At 38.2% G+C, this 17,640-nt stretch overlaps 1 protein-coding gene across 2 annotated transcripts in view; it reads right to left on the reverse strand.

Moving 5' to 3' along the window:
* Positions 1–1,869: 1,869 nt before the first annotated feature.
* The window catches only part of ITGA9 (integrin subunit alpha 9), a 226,490-nt gene continuing 210,719 nt past the window's right edge, over positions 1,870–17,640 (reverse strand). For both annotated transcript variants that reach the window (XM_051611862.1, XM_051611861.1), the window contains one exon: positions 1,870–5,595. In XM_051611862.1, the coding sequence (XP_051467822.1) occupies positions 5,497–5,595 (99 nt within the window). In that variant the 3' untranslated portion in view covers positions 1,870–5,496. The remainder of the gene's footprint in view (positions 5,596–17,640) is intronic.

The following is a 17,640-nucleotide window of genomic DNA, read 5'->3' on the forward strand; positions in this document are numbered from 1 at the left end:
TCCAAAAAGTTGTATTTTTGTAAACCTGACATTTCCAGAACAGTGCAAGTGAATTAGAATACAGGTGAACATGAGCTTCTAAAGACAGGTGACATCAGTAAGAGTGAACACGTTCTTCCAACCACAAGTTCACAAAAAGAAACATACAATTTTACAATACATAAGGAGTGAAATTCTACGAAAAAGGAGTGACAATGGTGTGGGTACCCTACTACGTATGCAAACTATGCTCCAAAAGCTATTATAGTCTTCATGCCAGTCTAATCAACCAAATCCTACTTTCACTTATATCCAAGAAACTCTAGCAAGTGGGTGAACTTGGACAAAGGTAGAAATTAGTTCCATGACTCCCTTAATCCTTTAGTGAAAGCAATGTTATATATTCCCACACCACATGGATACTATGCTTGAAACTTGTGCAAGACTTCGAAATGTGCCCATAAACAAAAGACATTCAAGAAAGTCGATACTGAATATTGCCAAACACAATCTGTTGCTTTCAGCAAGCAGTTACGTGCACATCTCTGACTTGTATGTAAAGTCCTTCCCATGCATGTATCAAGGCAGAGAAGGTTGTCCTCACTGGTACTCAAAATTGAAAAAGTCTTTGCCACTTTGAGATGAGAAGATTGCTTAAGTGGTTTCCAGGCTTGGGGTTCACACCAAGCACACTTTCTTTCTCTGATAATCCAAGTGATTTGTGAGGTTACTCCAATTCAGAGGCTGCTCCAGTATTTTCTAGAGTTTGCTGACTTCCTCATTGTAATTGAGCAAACAAAAAACTAGGTTTATTTAAAAAAAAAATAATAAAAATAAGGCTAGTATTTTTGTTAGCTACAACAGCCAAGTACTAGAGCATAGCATACTCAGAGTACCCTTAGCCCGGCTCTTGCTTGGGGTGAACAGATGGAAATTCACTTCCAAGAGTACACCCTTGGCTTTCACAGAGGCACAGAGTGGTCAGGGTTGGAAGGGACCTCTGAAGATCATCTAGACCAATCCCTCTGCTAGAACATGATCATCTACTGTAGATCACACAGGAACACATTTTGAATGTCTCCAGAGAAGGAGACTCTACACCCTTTCTGGGCAGCCTGCTCCAGTGCTTTGTTACCCTCACGGTAAAGAAGTTTTTCCTTATGTTTACCTTGAACATGTTATGCTCCAGGCTGTGCCCATTGCCCTTTGTCCTGTCCTTGGACACTGCTGTAAAGATACTGGACCCATCCTCCTGACACCTGTCCTTCAGATATTTATAAGTGTTCATGAGATTCCCCCCTCAGTCTCCTCCGGGCTAAATAGACCCAGCTCTTGGATGCAGTATTCCAGATATGGCCTCACCAGGGCAGAGTAGAGGGGGAGAATAACCTCCCTCAACCTGCTGACTACACCATTCTTAATGCACCCTGGGATGCCATTGGCCTTCTTGGCTGCAAGGGCACATCGTTGGCTCATGGTCAGCTTGTTGACCACCAGGACCATGAGGTCCCTTTCCCCAGAGCTGTTCTCCAGCAGGTCTGCCCCCAGCCTGTATTGATACACGTGCTTGTTCCTCCCCATATGCAAGATTCTACACTTGCCCTTGTTGAATTTCATCGAGTTGCTCCCTGCCCAACTCTCCAGCCTGTCCAGGTCATGCTTAACGGCAGCACAGACTTCTGGTGTGTCAGCCACTCCTCCCAGTTTTGTATCATCAGCAAATGGTCACAAACACAAGTGAAAGGTGGCAAATGCTTTCAGCTCTTGGGAAGTGAAATTCATGCCTGTGCTGTGGACCACCAAACCTCTGAAATGACTGTGATTTTCTTGGTGTCAAGATGGAAATCAAATGGGGCTGCAACAGCATGGGCTCTGCATTAAGTGACATTTTCCTTAATTTTTTTACCCCTTTCTTCCTGGTTGTATTTTTCTAAGATTGTTTCTTTCCTACCCTAATAGGTAGGAAGAAACCTAGGTCCCCTAAAATGTCAAGGGTATATCTGTAAGAAGACACCTTGCACATTGCCAGCTTCTGGGCTTAAACAAAGGATCTCTCAGGTACCAGATGATGTGTATGAAAACGTTACTGCCCCACCTTCTAAACTTCCACCTGCATAGCTTAGAGCCAGTGCAAAGTGACCCTGCTGAACAAAAAAATAAAATAAAATGCAATGCCAATTCAGCAAACCTTTCAGTGAAGTTGTCTGAGACAATCAATGACTTTGTCCTGAAACTGATTGACTGGAGAGAACCACAGTACAATGAATTCCTCAGCTCTGCTGTGCAAGCAGTACAGCACAAAGGAACTAACAAGCAGCTGACAGATGGGAACTTCCAGAGCCCTAGAAGCAATTTCCAAAGTAACTACGTCTCTCCATTTTTATACAATTGCATTTATCATGATTTCTTAATTTCAACGAAAACCCAGCAGATCTATAGCACAGCTATTTTCTATACCTTCTTGAAGTATGTTATGTTTTAATAAGATCTTTGGGTTAGAAACTCATTGCAACCCACTGATATTACAGGGTTTTTTGGTTTGTCTTGTTAGGTTGCTGATTAAGGAGTTGGAAAGGTGATTTTAATACTAAGTACTGGTATGTTTCACTGTCAAATTTGTTTACTCTAACTACAACCCAGTAAGAGCCACAATGGAATATGAAAAAAAGAAACAACCAAAAAATTCTGAAGAGTATATATATAAAAACAAATGAGACTGTGACAACAGAATAACTGAGTACCTAACAGTGATCATACTAAGAATTCATGGATTATTTGAAGAATATATCACTAATCTGGCCAACAATTAGTTTTTCACTGAGTGACAACTTGTGCTGGATCAATAGTACACAATTCAAGGCAGAAATAAAAAAAGTCCAGTGTGGGCTCAATTAAATGTGATCTACTTTTGTTTGCTAGTTACTTTAGCCAAATAAAAATATTGCCTTAAGCCAAAACCTAAAAATTTTCCAACACAATATGAAACACCTAATGGGCATTTTACCTTTTTAAACTCTGTTCTTCATATACTTTAAAAATGTTGCAAAGGAGTAACTAATCTTAATCTTCAAAATATTGTAATGAAGTATTTTTGGCAGATTGGAAAGTAAATTTTTGTTTAAACTTTCAAATTTGTTTACATACACAAATAGTTTCACTTGTCCCCAGAATTATTTTTTCAGCAAATCTACTTTTTAATAATTTAGGGGGGGGAGGCTCAATTTTCGAGAAGGCAGATATTGAAAATTCTTACAGCTAAGTAAGTGAACTTCTTTTCTCGGCAAACATTTTAAGCAATTTCTTATTCAGATCTTAGCTGTGAATCACTCTCATGTCCAACTTCTGTCAGTCTGAAGTATTTTTGAACAACAGAAAATACAGATACATGAGGTTCAAATACTAGCAAAACTAACTGATGTCAGAAATGCCATCCTGTGAGGAATTCAATAGCTTCTAATACAACAGTGTGGCTGAAGGCCACTAGTCTTTTGGTTTTGCTTGCAAAAACTGCAGTCCACTACATGTGGTCATAACAGGATTTCCCCTCAGCAGATTTTTTTCCAGATTCTGGCTTAAGTGATCATTTGTTATATGAAATTTGTCAAATCACCAATGACTGTTTTAAGAAAGATAACTTATGAGGCTAATAGCTTTTCTTGCCAAACGTTGAATCAATACACTTCATTCACTTAAAAACCATCTTCTGCTTAATGGGTGCAGATAGTTAAGTTAATAAATATTGATCAATACTGTAGTAAGAGCAAACACTTGATGTCAGTGGGGGGAAAAAAGCAAACAGGAATATGGATGTGGTTAATTTTTTTAAATTTGAAGCTGTAATGAATTTGGCAAGGAAGAGCAAGAATAAGACCTGTTCTCAGGCAGATTTCTTGCATCGTCTCTGCATTCAAGTTTCCAAACTTCCAGCAGTTCTTTTATCTTACCCTTATGGAAGGAGACATTCTGCAACTGTTCATTCCTGTTTCTCCTTCACCTTCTACCACAGAGCTCGACCCTTCTTTCCCTTACATGGATTTTATACCAACACAACACTAACTTCTTATTTACACAAGGTGCAAAGTACAAGTAGAATCTAAACCCAAGTCTTAAAAGAGTTCCACTATTCCTATATGGAAATCCAAGAGGTTTTCGATGAAAATTGGCTGAATTAATTACAATTAAGTTTCTTCTAATTCAACAAATTATTTTTTAAGGAATTACCAGTGACCAAAGTGGCAATCTGAGATCCAGTAATGTCTGCATCTTGACTAAACTTCTTTCTTAATGCTTGAGGAAGGATGACATTCAGTACTTGAAACACCCAGACAGGGAATCTCAAGATCCATACATTTAAATACTTGCATCTACTTATCTCTCTTGAAATTATCATATAAACAAACTCATGACTTGTGTATAAAACTCACAAGGCAGGCACAATATTCATAGCTTGTAGCAATTTATCACTTGCTTTGATAGCAACAGATCACAATAATTAACAGTAGTTTAAAAATTATCCTTCTTAACATTAATACTAATACAGTTCTTTTTTTTTTTTTTTAATTCCAATGACATTGTCAATGTCATAGTGGTTGGCCCAATTATATTCTTCTGGTATCTCAGTTGTTCAGTCTTCCATTGTTGTTAGTTGTTCAGTCTTCAGTCAGTACATTATCAAAGTACTAAGAGACTGGCAGAGAGAAAACTTTCCAAAGGAAAGCATTCTGTGATGCATCCTTCAGTGAGTAAAGGAAGCTACAAGTCTTGCTACTTGTCACTGAGGAAGCCTTTTCATCCTCTCCCATTGAGGCCCATAAAGAGCAGTCTGAGATACAAAACATCACATTTGTGTAATGCTTTAGGTTCTTTAGTTTATAAATCAAACACCAAATTCAATTCAAAAAAAGAAATAGTGAAAAGACTTTGGCTTACTGCCATTAAATGGTCTATATACAACATTACCAAGCCTTGTGAATTAAGCATATGAGGATTTCAGCTACTTTTATCTGCAAATCTCTCTTTTCTCTCTTGCATTGAAGTTTAAAAGTACAATAGGATTTATATATACATATACGTGTTTCCAAGGATGTAGCCAGATATCAGTGCTTGAGTGAACTATATAGCTATTCAATAGAAACTATAAAACATTGATACAAATATAAAGACATAATCAATATAAAAAGCCTATATTTATAAAAAATATTTTTAGGTAACAGTCTTCCCCTGAGGGTATACCACATAGTTGGATTCATAAATATTGCTCTGCACTGCAGCTTGGTTACTAAAGTTCGAAGTTCAGCTCTTAAATGAAGTGTAAATCGCTCCAGTCACCTGACATGGCTGCAGTGGTTGCCTCAGGATATGTTCCCTAGCTTGGTGGAGTGATAAAGACACAGCATCAATGGGGTCTCCGAAAAATCTGGAGAAGATTCCTTCTTCCACATATGGAAGATACGAGAGCAGGACCTATAGGCTAGCAAGCACGTGTCACATGACTGGGCTTTAGTTTTTGTGGGCAGTTCACTGATTTTTCTGGACCCAGTCCCAACTATCTTCATTCTCCTTTCTGCTCTTTTCGGCCTCAATGATTTCTTTGTACCTCCGGCGGAAGAAGCCCATCTGCAAATCAAGAAGAGAAGACAGTGGTAAGTAACAGTGTCAATAAATTTAAACTTACTTTGTCAGAAAATAGTGTGCTGAAAAAAGTAGCACAGGTGTCAATATCTAATTTCTCCTAGCGCCAATCTGGAACTATAGCTGCTTGTTTACATCAGTATAAATTACAGCAAACTGGGTCCCCAATCTTCACAAGTACTCTGCTCTTTAAAGATTAACTACTCTGAGGGAAGAGTCCTCTTATATGAAAGATTATTAAAAAAACCCCCCAACAAACACAAAAAAAACAACCAAATAAAGAAGTCTTTCTAATAAAGACAGATCAGAACAGGCAGATACAGGTTTATTGCTTTCAAATAAAGACTGATACAAAATTTGGATCTGAACCTAAAGCCAGGCTAGCACTTGGGTCCTGAGTAAATGCTGCCAGAGTTTTATGAACTGTGCTCTCAAGTGTCCATAACTGCACAAGAGATCAGCAGAATACAGTATGCACACCTCCCAGAAACCAATTTCCAACTATCAGCCTTTTTTGTAAGAAACTCTTTATTCTGGAAAAGCCAGCCTGGTCTACTGTCTATCACAGGTGCTCCACCACCATTCTGAAGAGCTCTGCTGCCACTTCTACATACCCATCTCCAGAAGTATCAGCCCACTGCTGTGCAACCATAGGTACTTTTCTTCTTGCCAGTAACCACTTTAAGTTCAGATCTCAAATTTTCTATTTAAGGATAATTTATCTTAAGATTCTTTGGAGGAAACCAATAGCTTCAGACTCTTCTTTTCACTAAATTATTTCCCTTGTCCCATTGCTACCAACTGTATAATCTGCAGCTCAGAAGGCAAAATACAAGCCTGATCTTGCAAAATGCAGAGCATCAACAATAGCTCCTCCACAAGCATTCAAGATGCTGTGGGGCTGATAAGAATTTTTGCGTATCTTCTTGTTTCCTCAACTCCTGTACTTAGCTAAAGAAAAGCAAGTGGTTTGAATTTCAGTTTGGATAAAAACCTCCCATAGATGTTTTTTTTTTTTTAAGTCTTTCAAATAAACAAAAATAATTTTAATAAGAGACTTTGGTAAGCATTCAAGGATAACTCCTCAAACTTAGCAGTGCACTATTGAGACCACTGAATCAATATTTTGTTCATCATAATTAAAAATGTATGTAACTCCTACCATTCTAAACCTGTTTTCTTACTCCTGCTGGGTAAAACATGGTGCTTTAGTCTTTCTTTATCAACCAGTTATTACCATCCTTTATTCCCAAATTGGCTATATGTAGGAATACTTCGTGCTGTTTTGTCACTACTAAGTTTCTGTTAAGTTGGGCTTTTTAGTTTCAGTTCTTTAGCAACTTTAATTTTCTTCAAGTATATTTTAACTCACAGGGATATGAAAGGCAGCCTGTTCAAATTGCCAAGGGTGCTTCTCCAACAGAGCTTTCTAAAGCCAAGGTTTTTGCCAGTGCCCCCACATAAATCCTGAATTCACAGCAACATGAGGCCAGACACAGGTAGCATCTCTTACCTCTGGCGCCATGTGGTCTAACAAGCCCCTTTTGTGGGTAACTGTGGACCACAGTCCTAGGGCATGCTATTAATATAGACAGGTGTACCCTGCTGAGAGCATAGATGTACATTACACACATGCCTACAACCACTTTATAACTGTACAATAGGTAGACATGAACATAAATGCCTATGATCTCAACTATACAGTGGACCCACGACCTTCCAAAAGGTCCCACAAGTTGCTGGAATTAGACCTTGCAAGCAGTTTGCTCATAGGCTTGTGCACAGACTATGGATACAGTCTCTTTCCCATCCACCATAAGCAAAATTTTATTTGCTGCTCAATATGTGCACATATATGGACAATGGTGGTTTTGCTCTGAAAAACCACCTCACAAAAGGGACACTTGAATTTTGGAGGGCCATGTCTCCCTCACCTCCTACCATCTTTCAGAACAGTGTATGCAAGGATTCAGAAAAAGAGAATTAAATAAGTTTTTCTAGTTTCCTATTCTTCAAACTTGCTCTAGAATCAGATCTAATTCTTTCTTCATTAGAAAAATATCATTACTAGTACTTGCACCAATGTTATACAAGTGAAAGTAGGTATTTTGAGAAGACATCCTCAAGATGGCATCATCAAAAAACCCAGTGAAATTTCACCATTGATGCCAACATACTTCAGCTAAATGGAGGCCTGAAGCCAATAGCAGAAGTTTCTCTAGATTCTATTGGTTTTAAATGGTGGTGAATTATTTTATTGATAATAGGTAAGGCAAAAAAGCTTAAGAACCTATTACTCGGTTGTTCTGCCCCAGTAGGATTTTTATTGTAGGTACTTCTTTTAGTCACAGGAATCTGCAGATATTCTTGACATATGGTTCAGGGAGCAGATGTGCTGAAGTAGTAGGTGCCATTTTTGCATTATCAGTTTTTATAACAGACCTACATACTCTGCACAGTAGAAAAGAAAATTGCCACAGGACTTCATTTCCTAAGATAAAAAACTGAAGTTCAATTTGTAGCTTTAAAAAACAGGTTTTAAAGCCTTAAGGTCTCCATCCTTCATGCAACCACATCCTTGGTACAATAAAATCCTCTCTTGAAGATATAATCAAAATTACAGAAAGGCTTTTTAATTTCCTCGAGGGCCAAACAAACAAAACCAAACTCTTTCCCACTGTTATTTTAATAAAAAAAATGTCTGTTTGTGAACATCTGCTTGAAGAATTCTCTTGAAAAGTTGGTTATTATAGCTTTGGTATTTTACTATTTTGTTCCCTAACACAGAATGCTTTTGTATAGCTTTCCAGTAGGACAAAAAAGAGAGCTGAATACCTAAATATTAATGAAACGTGAAATCCTGCACCTAGCAGTGATTCCACTATGAAGCTATATATGTTTACTTGCTGTAAATGATGTAGATAATCCCAAATTATGAAGCGGACTTAAGTGCAAGCAAAAAGAGAAACTAGACCTTAAGGATTTAAGGGGACAGTGGTCAGGGATTAGATATATTTCCTATCCCTAAAAGGCAAGAATGTGCTTTGTTACAGGGTACTGTTCCTTAATGTCAACACCGCGTATTTCCACTTAATGTGACAGAGTCCCTGTCATCACCAGAAAGGTGTCTGTGTGTTTTTTTTTTTTTGGTAACGGCCATGAAAAAATGACAACATAGTCATTGCCTCACAGGATACCACACGGCCCAAATTTCCATCTCCTTACAATAAAATGATTTCATTTAAAATGACAGCAATATTAACCCATATGGTGAGGGCTGACAAGTGCCTGTGGCAAGCTGGAGAGAACAAGCAAGTTTAACATCATAGTGAGGAGATACAGGGGTCATAAGGAGGAGGACACATGGACCAAAGCAGGAGAATTGGTGTAATATGGAGCTAAGTATATACTGATTCTTTTGTCACCCGGGGCAGAAGTGACACCAGAAGACCTACAGCCTCTGATCTCTCTTCTATGGCTAATGCAAAGCCCTTTTAGAAGGGAACTCAAAAACCCAGTGAGGACAGCACTGCTGGGACTCAGTCTTGGATTTCAAGCTGGGAGAGGAGAGATCCTAAGCTTTAACAAGGGTATTGCTGTAATCTCATCTGTGAAAAGGGTCTTTTCAATGGGCCAGATGGTCTCCAGTCCATGTTTCATGGGCAACGGGTCTCTAATATTGCTCAGTTCTCACAAATTTTGCTTTCTCTATATACAGACATATGCCTGTGTGTACACGTGTGTATGTAAATGGCAAAGGAATACTCAAGTCCAGGGCTGTGACGTCATTATGCAATGTGGGAATTCACAGCCACTGTATCCAAGGAAAGGACTGATGATCATGCTTTGACCAGTCAGCTTCTGTCTGAGGAAAATGTCATTCCTCATGAGAGGGAGAGCAACAGGACATTGAATTTAGGGAGAGAGTACAATGGGAAGCTGAAGGGTTATTATGGATCAAGAGGCACCAGACACCAACAGCAATTAAGAAATAAGAACAGCAAATTACAGCCAGCATTTCAGATTTGGGTGAAAAGTATTTAGGAAAGAGAAGGAGATCCTCTTGAGTTTTGGGCATGTCGGGTCAGTGTTGCTGAAAAAAAGGTCTCAGGAAAGGAGCAACACTCAGCATTCACTGTGCATTACTCTTAATCCTGGCAGAAAGAAGCTGCTATGCCAACGCCACCATGTCCTACTGCATTTCTTCTGTGTGCAAACACAAGGGAGAAAAAGGGCCACTGAAGACTCTGAGAATATAGGAATAGTCCTGAAATCCTAGGGCTATTACTGTTACTCACCGTCAATTGAGGCCCCACACCAGAGAAAGGAAAGAATGCCTAAATTGTCTGTGAATCCACAAAATGTTGTGTTTCACATCTGCCATGATAAACTGTAAAGATGTCTGATTGCTTTTCAACAAATCAAAACAACTTCAGGCAAAACCAAACAAAATGGAAAGAAAAAGCTGCCCTGATCTTTACCAGAAATGACAAACTATAACCAGTACTTTCTGGAGGTACTTCAAGAAAATATTAGAGCTGCTATAAATAGGTGGCTTAGATTCAAACCCTGAAACCCTCCACATCCTTTAGTTTAGTTATTCTAGCCTGCATATCCTTTTCTAGCATAACCTTACTGCCATCTACAGTATATGCTGAGCAGAAAGCATGTTCCTGGCAAAAATGAACAATAAAGCAATAGAAAACCTGTAGGCTGGGAAATTATACCTGTTATTACAAAGTTATTTCTTGCCAGGTGACACTACTGTCAAGGCATCTATTTAATCTTGAGTGCTTAAAGTATCTTTTACTGGCACACACAACTCCCTTTGGCTGTGATGCCAGGTTTAAATTCCTTAAAAATCATAGATTAGTCATACCTAACACTTGCATAAAGATGCATTATTCAAGCACTCACAAAAACTGAAAACCTCAGTCAAAATTATTTCAAGGTATTGAACTAAAATAATAATAAATTACTGTAGTTCTTTTTCCTGCTATTTTCTGCACTTCCATCTGCACATCCAAAGGCTGATCACTGAATAACTGGACTTTGTATTTCTCTGCACTCCAAAAGTACAAACATTTAGTTGACATTTCTTGCATTACCATCCCGCAGCTATCTCTCCAGGGTGCCAAGGATAAATACATTTGAAGAGTGATGATATTACAAAACAAAATTTAATCCACATTGGGGAAAAAACAAAGTTGATGAGAGAGCAACCAATACCACTGTCTTTGTTATATTCACTGTTGAATAAATGTCTACAGAATTTTTATCATGCCCAGTGAGGTTAACTCTCCCAAACAAATAAAAAGAGGAATAGTTTGTAGAACAATAGTTATGTTGGTTTTCTTTAGAAGTCTTCTTCCTCTTTACAACACCCATTAAGAAACATGAAAAAAAACCCAAACAACAACAGCTATTTACACTGCTGAAAAAAAAAAAAACATTATGTCTTGATTTATAGTAGAGTTTGCAGACTATAACTGAGCTGGGAATAAACATTTGTGAAGAACAATGTTCAAACAGCATCCAAAACTAGATCAGAGACTTGCCACTTTTTGCACAATTTTTAATTGAGCTCATCTATTGCATATTGAGGTACTAAGTTGTGTACAAAAAGTATTGCTTGACCAACAGATTTCTTCTAATGGAAGTTACTGACCACAGTGCAAACCTGTAAGTAAAAAAGATGAGACCAAAGGAAGTACTCACGTAGATGTAACTAAGAAATAAAATTAAATTTAAGAACACTGAAGAAATGTCCCATGTAATGAGGCTTTGACAAGATACTTTGAGTTTGGTGTCTTAAGCTGTCTTTCATCTATTATACAGTTTCTTCATCTACTGTAAGCACTATGCACAAACAGCTACAGCCTATATGTACATCATTAATCTTTTACTGCCACACTTCTTCAATATAGGCAGAGGTCCCAAACCTTGTGGCCCTGCAGAAAGAATTAGCTTACCTTTCTCCTCACCTTTTTTGGGTGTGTGCCCCTTGTGCACTTCTCCCTTCTCATAAACACTGCCATAGTTAGAAAAATATGCAGCTAATCACAGCTCAAAGCAGGACCAGGAGCTTCACCCCAAGGAAGATGCCACCAGTTGGCACAGCAGCAGCAGCCCCTGATGTCACTACTGCAGAATGATCACTGGTTAACAAGTGCATCTCACTTTGCTACCAAGAAGGTAGGAAAAAATACTTTGCACTTGGATTTGCGTGGCCCTGAATAATTTTGGCAAGCCACCAGGTCCAAGAGGATGCACTGTTTCCTTCCTTCCAATTAAAGGACCCTTGCCATAGTAAAGAGGGGTCATGAGGAGAAATTGTGTATCAGCTTTTCCACAAAGGACTGGCAAACTGCCACCAGCTGGGTCCTCCTATGAGGAAAAGCCATGTTTGGAAAGTGGACATGTCCTGTCTGCAGTTAAAAAAGAAACTGCATATTCAGGAGGAAGGATGACAGTGTGTCTAAGGTAAACTCATGAGGGCTCCAGTGGTCTGGCTTTGATTATTTGGTCTTCTATTGACTTTTTGAGAGGCAAATCCCTTAACTTGCCTGTAACATGGGTCCTCATTTGCTCAGTGAAACATGGACAAGAAAATAAATACGTATGCTTCAAACTTCACCAATCCATAAGTGGCTGGTGCATGTGTGAGTTTGTATACACACAATATATATACTTTGTATAAATATGCAATGCTATATGTATTTATGCAATGGGGGAATCGAGGCAAAAAGAAGTTCAGCATTTTACTCAATGACAAGTTCTCCTGTACAAACACTTTGTTTAGCTACTATGGAAGAACTTGATGCCCAGGATCTGTATCTATCTGATCCTAATGTATTGCAACCAACAGACATTGCTGTGGTAGAAAAGAATTAGCAATGTACACAAAATTGCACTTGACTTTCAAGTTACTTTCATATAGTCTGGATAACTGACTTAGGATATTAGTGTTGGTACCTAGGGTAAAGATCTGTAGTCCTCCAGTGGATTTCAGAAGGAAATATATTTTACATGCACTGGTAGTAAAATAAGCATAGTTTTTAAGCACATATATTATCAGGTAGTTATTTTGTAATGTTGAAATACTAAGAAATTCTTTAAGTGCTTTTGTTTGTCCTAAGAACAGTCAGTGAATTAATAAACCTAGTTCAAGTAGTCATTAAATAAACTACGAATTTAACCAAATGCTTTATGTCTGTCTCAAAGGCCAAATTTTCAAAGACTCAAAGGCTAAGTAGATACACAGATTCTGACTACCAGCATGCAAGGAGAAGATGCATTTAGATGTGTAAAAGAGATAACTGCTCACAGAGACAGTCACTGATACAAACAATCTAATTTAGCACTTTGTTTTTGTGAATATAACAATCCTTGCTATTGTCACTGCTGCTAGAGTGTCCTCCCACTCTAAAAACAAAGCCCAGTGATCAATACTTAACCACTCCTCATGCAGCTTTTCACCCAGGAGTTGTTCAGTTTACTTCAATGGACCTACCTGCTAATGAGGTGAATAAAGCTGATCACTCTGGTGCCTACCCTTGGAATATCTTTACCATATAGGTAAAATCTAGTTTGCCTCAGGCAAGGCTCATACTCGCTTAGAATTTGATTAACTTGTGCATACATAATATATTTTGTTAAGGACTTAGTACTTACTGTACTTTAGAAATGAAAAGAACTTAAATAACTGGACTTTCAAGATCTTCCAGTGCTGAGTTCTGGTAACTTGAGTGCAATGAAAGCATGAACTTCTTGCAGGATGGTAACTGTGTACAGTAACTTTTATGACAGATGTTACCAGCATATTTATACGTGTAATTAAAAAGTTAATTATTCAACATTAAAACTTATAAACACTTCCAAATAGTTTAAATATTTTTTTCCTATTGCAAAATTTAAGTAGTTTATTTTTCAAAGAGTCATAGAATGAACACAGTCATCATTCCAAGTTCATATTTCATTATCAATCTCAAAAATTTGAAAGAACACAACGTCTACTGCAGATATGTCTGGAGAAATTACTAGATACTAGATTTTACTAGATTACTAGATTTCTTAAACCTCAGCAGGGAATAGGACAGTAGTTAGGCATACCATTGCTGTAAGTGAAATTAATTTATAACATATGTCAATCCATATTTTCCATTTCCTCTTCAAAGAAAAGATAAATAAAATATTTCCAGCTTTGTTTGAAAACCAGAGACTAAACATTAAAAGCTATTTCTGGAATCAATAAAAAGTAGCATAACAATTATATTTTGATATATCTGACCTGCCAAAATATTTTAATGAAAGTTGCACTATGTTCATAATTATCAGAATAGATTATTTTCATGAGTTCAGCTGAACCAGAAGGAAATGGCTACGGCTGGTCTAAGTCATAACACAGCATTTCACACTGTGACATCAAGCCTGAAGCGAGAATTCGGACTATGCAAGTCACATTTTCTCTGTTCTTGGCATTTGGGTCTAAGGGATGCTAAGGACATCCAATATAGACATGTTGTGTTCTGGCAATGGGGAACCTTGGAACCTTAGGTACTCATTTGTAATTTTCCAGTCTACACACATGTTCTTATTCTGGTTTGGGCTCCTGAAAACGGTGGCTATCTTTCTTCTGTTCAGAAAGATGTTCTGAACCACAACCCAGTCCCTCTCTTGCCAGTGGCTTCAATTTGTTTGCACAGTGCCAGGATGAGAGCGACATAGCTGCAATGCCTGTGATGTTCTCAAAGTGCCCTGGCATGCACAGCTCCCATTTGGAGGACACTGAGAACACAGAGAATGCTCACATGCAACATTATTGTTGCCCATTTACATTGCTCGTTTCATCAGGAAAGATAACAAAGGCATTTCACAAGTACTGGACACATACGACCTCTGAAAAGGTGCCAACCTTGCTCTTGAGGCTGGTCAACAAATATTACATGGAAGCCAGCAAACTCACTGGGGAAGGCAGTGTTTTGGCTAAAAGAAAGCAGCACTAACTATTTACTTGTGTAAGAACAAACAGAAGATGTCCAAACATAATCTTCCTCTAATATCTGGTCAGAATTCAAAGAGCACAGCAAATCATCCCAATAATGTACCGTAGAAAACACAACACGTGAGCCACTGTTGCCAGAATACAAACTGTTTTGGTCTTGGGAAGCCAAGGGTCTACAAACATTTTGTGACACTCACTTTGGTGCAAGAAAAACTATTTAAAAACAGCTTTGTCTGTTCTTTAAGAACATATGCAGACTTCAGATCATCCACCTGACTTCTGCCTGGTGAAAATGTCATTATCTAAACAGACAACAAAGCACTTCCCACTGTGCCATTTCCTCAAGGTTTCACGCTATACATAATGAAGATCCACACATGCTTGCAAGGTAATACGGGTTTTCTCAGAAGTTTATTATCACCTGACTGCATTTTTATTATTTATAACAATAATATTGAAAAATTCCAATTGTAGGCCTACTGAGCCTAAAATCTATGTCAAAAAAGTTGTATCCCTGAGAAGCCTACATATGCAATAGCAAGTAATCAGCTTACTTGAAGCAACTAGATAAATGGGTAACAAAAACAACATGAAAAGTTTGTCAGAAAACCTCTACAGAATACAATAATTTGAGTACTACACAAAGAGGAACTTCAGAGTACACAAATTAAGTCCCAATATTTGCAGTTTTGATGCACAGACATGACAGTGCTATTTAGTTCCTGCAAGTAAGGATCTTACTTTTGTAAGTGAGATGAGTTGAAAAATGAGAAGACAAAGCTGGGCAGAAACTTGGAAGAAAGCATGAGAAACTAGTGATGATATAGTTTTAAACTGAGGTGGAGAAAAATAATAATTAAAAAATCCCACAACAACAACAAACAACAAAACAAAAAACAAAGGCCGAGAAGAAAAAGGAGAAGTATAGATTTCCCTTTTCAAGTTCTTAGGCAGCTTGTGCACCCATCTACATCTCCACCCTTCTTATCAGTAGCCCCGAGTAAATTCTCTCACAGTGAGTTGAGCCAACTGCCTTGTTTATCTGAACATTAAATATGATCCTTATTTTTAAAGCATCACCACAATAAATAGTGGTTTATTCTTGGAAGTAGATGTACAGAAAGGAAGAAGCATGTGAACTCTGAATAGGCACAACTTTCAAAGACATGAAACACCACACAGTTTGAACAGGCTTCTCTGTTCCCACCTCTAAAATCAATGTTTGAAAGCTATGCAGCTGTGGTAACAAGTAAGTTACATCCACCTGGGAAACTTCTTTAATTGAAAAGTACTCTTCCTGGAAATATTATATATATAGATAGATTATAGATATACAGAGCTGAAATTATATATATATATATATATACACAGAGAGAGAAAGAGAGAGAGAGAGAAGCCAGACTTCTCCCCTATGCCAAAATCCAAAGAGGTTTGATGAAATAACTCTATGCATGTGCCTATGTAACTCTGGGAAAGGAGGGGGCTAGGGGGGTACTGGGGGAAGCAGTTTTATTTCATTGCAGAGCTACTACTACTCCAAAATCTGGCCACCAGGAAAGGAGGCTGGTACAAGGACTGGCCAGGAGATGGTGGTTAGCCTCTGCCAAAGGACCTCTAGATAAAAGGGAAAGAAAATGTTTTGGGGCTTGTAACAGGATAGAGGAACCACTGGCAGAGAATAAGTGCTGGGGTTTGGTGTGTTGTATTTTTTTTTTTCTCCTCTGCTGGAAAAAGGTGAGCTGTATGTTTTGGCCCATTGTAAAAAGACTTAATGTTTGAGGCCCAAAGTATAGGAAAGTGTCTCCTTCCAAAAAATGGGAAAACACTGGCTTTTGCTACCTAGATGAATTTCAAGTTAGCTTTGGCTTTGGTTAGTTTCAGATGTTTTCTAAATGCTGAAACAATATGTGAGGCAAGGGCAACTATTGCATGTAGGGAAATCAAAGTGTTTGTGCAGTCACAGAAAAGAGCCATAAGGCTTCTCCAAGCAAGAAGCCCAAACACACCTTTGAAAAACCTGCTTGGGTTTGTCCGGCTTTTTTAATAGAACGTTCTAGTTAATAAAGAAAGCTTTACATTTAAAAATTTGTCCCTTAAAGCTCTGCTAGCAAACAGCTGCATCCATGCATACAGCCTTCACTTAAATGAGGATCTTGCAAGTCCAGCATTTGATAGGATTCGTAAGCCCTGTTGGAAAAAGCCAGCTCTAAGCCTGCACTAACTCAGCTCAGTAGACACTACTATCTTCACAATATTTCTCCTAAAACTAGTGAAAAAACGTTTAAAACAAAAGGCAAAAAAACATTCTGTCTAGCACATACTGAAGAGCAGAAACCTTCCAGCTAATTAAAAACCAACATATGTGGGTGCTATGCTGCGTGTACTTCTCCTCTCTGCAATCATGTAAAAAATCCAGGGTTTGGAGAAGAAGAGTATCTTATTACATATGGGACACCCAGAGACCAACTCTTTGCCCCAGGAATCCAAAAGCTATATAATGGTCCTAGAAACCTCCTTTTACACAACTCAGAGCTTGGATACCCCAGGGACAGGCTCAATTCGGAAAGAAGCTTAATGTCTAGATAAGTAAGTTTAAATGTTAAACATGCCACAAAGGAACAAAATAATGTCACAGCAATGAATATAAAAATCTTTGTTTTGCAAATCACTTTCACAATTGGCTCCACAGATCACTCAGCTGTCCAAATGTCCAGTCTGGTACTCACTTACACATCCTCTCTGATATCCTCTGGGCACAAACCATTTTTTTCTTTCTTTCTGTGCATTTTATCTAAAATGATATGGCTTGAATAATTCATACCACAGCTCAAGCCAATTTAAACATAGAAACTTCAATCCATAGCACTGTAAAGTACTACTATTATTAATAGAATATTTACTGTGTTATAATATATTATGCTTCAGTTTTTCATTTGCATGGCCTATGCCAATTCTCCCCTGGTTTATGTGTGCATAAATCCACTGTGCCTAAAGGGAACCTTGTCGCCCTACAGGGCTGCAGTCCT

The sequence above is a fragment of the Apus apus genome, chromosome 2, assembly GCF_020740795.1.
Source record: "Apus apus isolate bApuApu2 chromosome 2, bApuApu2.pri.cur, whole genome shotgun sequence".
NCBI lineage: Eukaryota > Metazoa > Chordata > Aves > Apodiformes > Apodidae > Apus > Apus apus.